This window comes from Enhydra lutris, unplaced genomic scaffold (genome assembly GCF_002288905.1).
Source record: "Enhydra lutris kenyoni isolate GAN:26980312 unplaced genomic scaffold, ASM228890v2 scaffoldscaffold82, whole genome shotgun sequence".
Lineage (NCBI taxonomy): Eukaryota > Metazoa > Chordata > Mammalia > Carnivora > Mustelidae > Enhydra > Enhydra lutris.
This window is the reverse complement of record NW_019154166.1, coordinates 2687361-2691190: the sequence shown is the minus strand read 5'-3', so window position 1 is coordinate 2691190 and position 3830 is coordinate 2687361. Positions and strand designations below refer to the sequence as shown.

The following is a 3830-nucleotide window of genomic DNA, read 5'->3' as shown; positions in this document are numbered from 1 at the left end:
ACTGGATTACAAGGTTCAGGAGAGGCCTCTCACCCCCACTCCCCCGTGGACTCTGTGTCCCAGAGGGGCCTGGAAATGCCACTTCCCAAACCCCTGAGCTTCAGTCCCCAAACCACCCTGCCCTGCTCCAAGATTAGCAGCCCCCTGGGGGCACAGTCTCGAGGAGGGGAGGAGAGGGGAGGAGAGGGGAGTGGCTGCCAGGTCAAGGCTGGGAGAACTTGGCTTGGAATTTGCATCTTATGACGCAAATTTGCAGCATCAGGCTCCTAGCATCCCCCAAGAGTCATCTGGGTGGCTGAGCGGAGCCCAGGAGGGCAGGCCTGACCTGCCTGACAGCTCCTGGTCCTCAGCCCAGGGCAGCACTGTGCCACACAGATGAGACAGCCCTGCCAGTCACCCACAGTCATACACAGGCACGACTGTCCCCAGCCTTCTCACCCATCCTGTCTCCATCCGCTTAATCAGTCCCTCTCCCCCAACCCCCATCCCACCTGGTGCTTACCCCAATCTAGCTCTCCTCTCCGAGTCTCCCCCTAGTCCAGCCCCATCCTTGATGTGCTTCTCAGCCCTGACCTCCTCACCCTCATCACACCAGCCCACCTACCATTAAGAATCACGTTTCAAGACCAGGTGTTGGGTACTGGGCCAGGAGGTGGGGAGAAAACCCAACCAAACAGAGGACAGTCTAATCCAGTGGGGAGGATGGGCACCAGTCAAAGATGTTAGCTGCGGTGCCGTGGAGGCATTAATCATGAAATCTGGCCTTCCTTGATGAAGCCCTTATGACGCTAACATCAGAAGGAAGAGGAAACTTAACCCGGTCCAAGTGGTAGAGTGGGACAGCATGTGCAAAGACCCTGTGGTTGCAAGGGGATTGATCTCACTTCCTTCATGCCTTTATTCAAAAGTCCCTTGTTGAAGGGCTCTTCCCTGACCCCTCTCTATCTAAAGTTTGCTCCCTTATATTTTATAATTTCCTTCCCTGCTTCTCCTCAGTACTCGATCACCAGCATAATATTTTATTTACTTCATTAGTAAGCTGTATTGTCTTCCTAGAATGGAAGCTCGAGGAGGAAGGGCGGTGATTTGCTTTGGGACGACACCTAGGAGACAGGCCATGGGAGCTACGTGAATGGATGACGTCATTATCGGGAAGGTCAGAAGGAGCAGCCACCAGGCCTCAGCTGGGGTTGGACGGCATGGGGGTGACAGGAGCACATTTGGGTCTTAAAAAGGTCATTTCAGTCCCTACCTCTGATCACAGCCCTGTCCCTAAGCACAACCTGAATTGCAACCTCCTCTCCATTCCTCACCCAATCCAGAACCTTCTGGAATCTTCTCTCCATCTCAGAATCCCAGCCCTCTTTGACGTTAACTTGGCCCCGGGCAAGTGTGACCTTCCCTCAATGGTGACAGAAGTGTGATACCTCAGAGGGAACCTGGGCTGGAGCTTCTTGGTTGGTGGGAGCTGCTCCTGGGAGGCAGAAGCAAAGAGGGCAAGTCCAAGCCGAGTGGGTGGGAATGGGACTCTCCCCTCACTGTCCCTGAGAGAAGACCTCCCACTCTCTCTCTTAATCTACCCCCAGTCCCGACACCTTCCTAAAGTCAGCTCTACCCTGGGGCCTTGGCCAGTCCTCGTGGCTCCTGGAAACGAGCCCCCAATCCCAACTCCCTTCCTGCTCCAGATTCTCCGCAGAGTGTAATGTCCAAACTGATAACAGAAAGATCATTTCCTTCTCTCCCTGCAAAGCTTCCCCAGAGCTTACTGCTCTGTGAGGATTTCATTTGTTCTCCGCATCTGCAGGGCCTAGAACAGTGCCTGAAACAGGTGTGCTCCCCGGACACCTCCTGAGGGGATGAAGGCCGGAAGGAATGAATGATTTGGTTCCGGACAAACCCAGTTCTATTAGAGCCCAACCTTGACCCCATCCTCTTCCTCGCTTCGTTGCTTTTTGGGGGTGGGGTGGGGCGGGGCGAGTACTTTGTGAACTTGAGGGATAGCATAGAACAAAATGCATCAGTTCCCTTCTGTACCACCCAGATCAAGACACAGAAGGTTCCAGCTCTCCACGTGGCTCCCCCCTCACAGGTGCTCTCAGCCGCCATCGCCGAGCTTTCCTAGGAACTGCCTGGTTTCGTCTGTTCTCGAACTTCCAATCGATGGAACGATAGAGCGTGCACTTTTTGCCTTCCGGCTTCTTTCATTCGTCTATATCGTCCACATCGCGGTTTGAGGTTTTTTTTTGTTTTGTTTTGTTTGTTTTTTTAATTGCTGGGTAGAATTCTGTTAGGACTATACCACAAAGTTCACGTCCACCCCGTGGCTTATTTCTTGTGTCCCCAGCTTCACTGCAGGTGTCATCCACTCTCGTACGCACCCTGTCCCTCGGCTCGGGGGACCCAGGCCTTGCAGGAGGCAACAGACACCCTCTCTCCCTCCCGGATCCCCTCTCCCTGGAGCCTCTCTGCGGCATCCACTGCTCTTCCCCTCAAGGGCTCTGGGCTCTGGGGCAGGAGGATGGACCAGCCTTCCCACAGCGGCCACTGCCTGTCCCATTGCCTGGAGAGGAATGGCCCATGGTCCGGCAGCGGGCCATGAGGACAGAGAGTTCCTGCTGTGCCCGTCTCCCTGGGCCGCCCCCACTGTGGGGGGGTGACCCGCTGCCCCTGGATGGGCTCAGCAGGGGTGCCCAGTGCTGTTGCCCATGGGGGCGGGCAGAAGGAAGGCGCTTATTAGGCCGATAATGATCTGGGAGCCCCGCCCAGCCCTGTCCCCCCACTTCCCTGGGGCCCGGGCTCAGGCTGGACTGGCTCCCCCACCCTGCAGCCTCCTTCATCCGAGGCTTGTTCCATCCACCCTCTCAGAAGCCAGCCCAGCATCCTGTCTGCCTGTCCTCCCTGCCGGCTGCTGGAGGGCTGGCCGTCCAGACACCGGCTCGCCCGCGGGCCCGACTTCACCCCGCCCCAGCCTGCCTGGCTCCCCGCCCGGCCGCCAAGGGCAGCACCTCTCCAGGCTCCCGGCTGCCCCTGGGCCAGACGTCCCTGCCTCAACTCTCCCTCTCGGGAGGCTGGCCCTGTCCACGTCTCCCTGCGTCTGGCTTCTCCTGCCTGGCCTGGGCCCCCGCTGTGTGGCCCCCCTCAGTGTCTGCACTTGAGCCCTCCCTCCTGCTTCCTCAAGAGCAGCCATGGCCGCCTACAAAGTCAAGGTGGCCACGGGTACCGACCTCTTGTCGGGAACGATGGACTCCATCTCGCTGACCATCGTGGGGACCCGAGGAGAGAGCCATAAGCAGCTGCTGAACCATTTCGGGAGAGACTTCGCGACTGGGGCGGTGAGTGAGTGCGTGTGTGGGGGGTGTGCATGTGCATGTGTGTGTGTACACATGAGTGTGCTCTGCGTGTATGTGGTCTGTGTGTGTACATGTGAATGTGTGGTGTGTGTGGCATGTGAGTGATGTGTGTGCTGCGTGAATGTGCGGCATGTGAGTACTTGTGGTTATGTATGTGTGTGTATGGAGTATACGTGCGTGTGTGGTGAAGTGAATATGTGTGTGGTGTATGAGTGTGTGTGCTGTGTGGTGTGTGAGTGTGTGCCATGTGAGAGTGTGTGTGCTGTGTGTGTGAGTGTTATGCGTGTGCTGTGTGAGTGTGTGGAATGTCAAAGTGAGGTATGTGTGTGTGTGGAGTGTGAGTGAGTGTGTGTGGAGTGTGAGTGTGTACCATGTGAGTGTGTGGAGGATGAGTGTGGTATGTGTGTGTGGTGTGTGAAAATGTGTGTGTGGAGCGTGAGTGTGTGGAGTATGAATTGGTGTGTAAGTGTGTGGTGTATG

The 3830-nt window shown here is 56.6% G+C and overlaps 1 protein-coding gene across 1 annotated transcript in view; it reads left to right on the top strand.

Annotated features, from left to right (window-relative positions):
* The first annotated feature begins 3173 nt into the window (after positions 1 to 3173).
* Positions 3174 to 3830, top strand: part of LOC111161187 (arachidonate 12-lipoxygenase, 12R type) — an 11565-nt gene continuing 10908 nt past the window's right edge. The window contains exon 1 of the mRNA XM_022524756.1: positions 3174 to 3332. Within this exon, the coding sequence (XP_022380464.1) occupies positions 3186 to 3332 (147 nt within the window). The 5' untranslated portion in view covers positions 3174 to 3185. The remainder of the gene's footprint in view (positions 3333 to 3830) is intronic.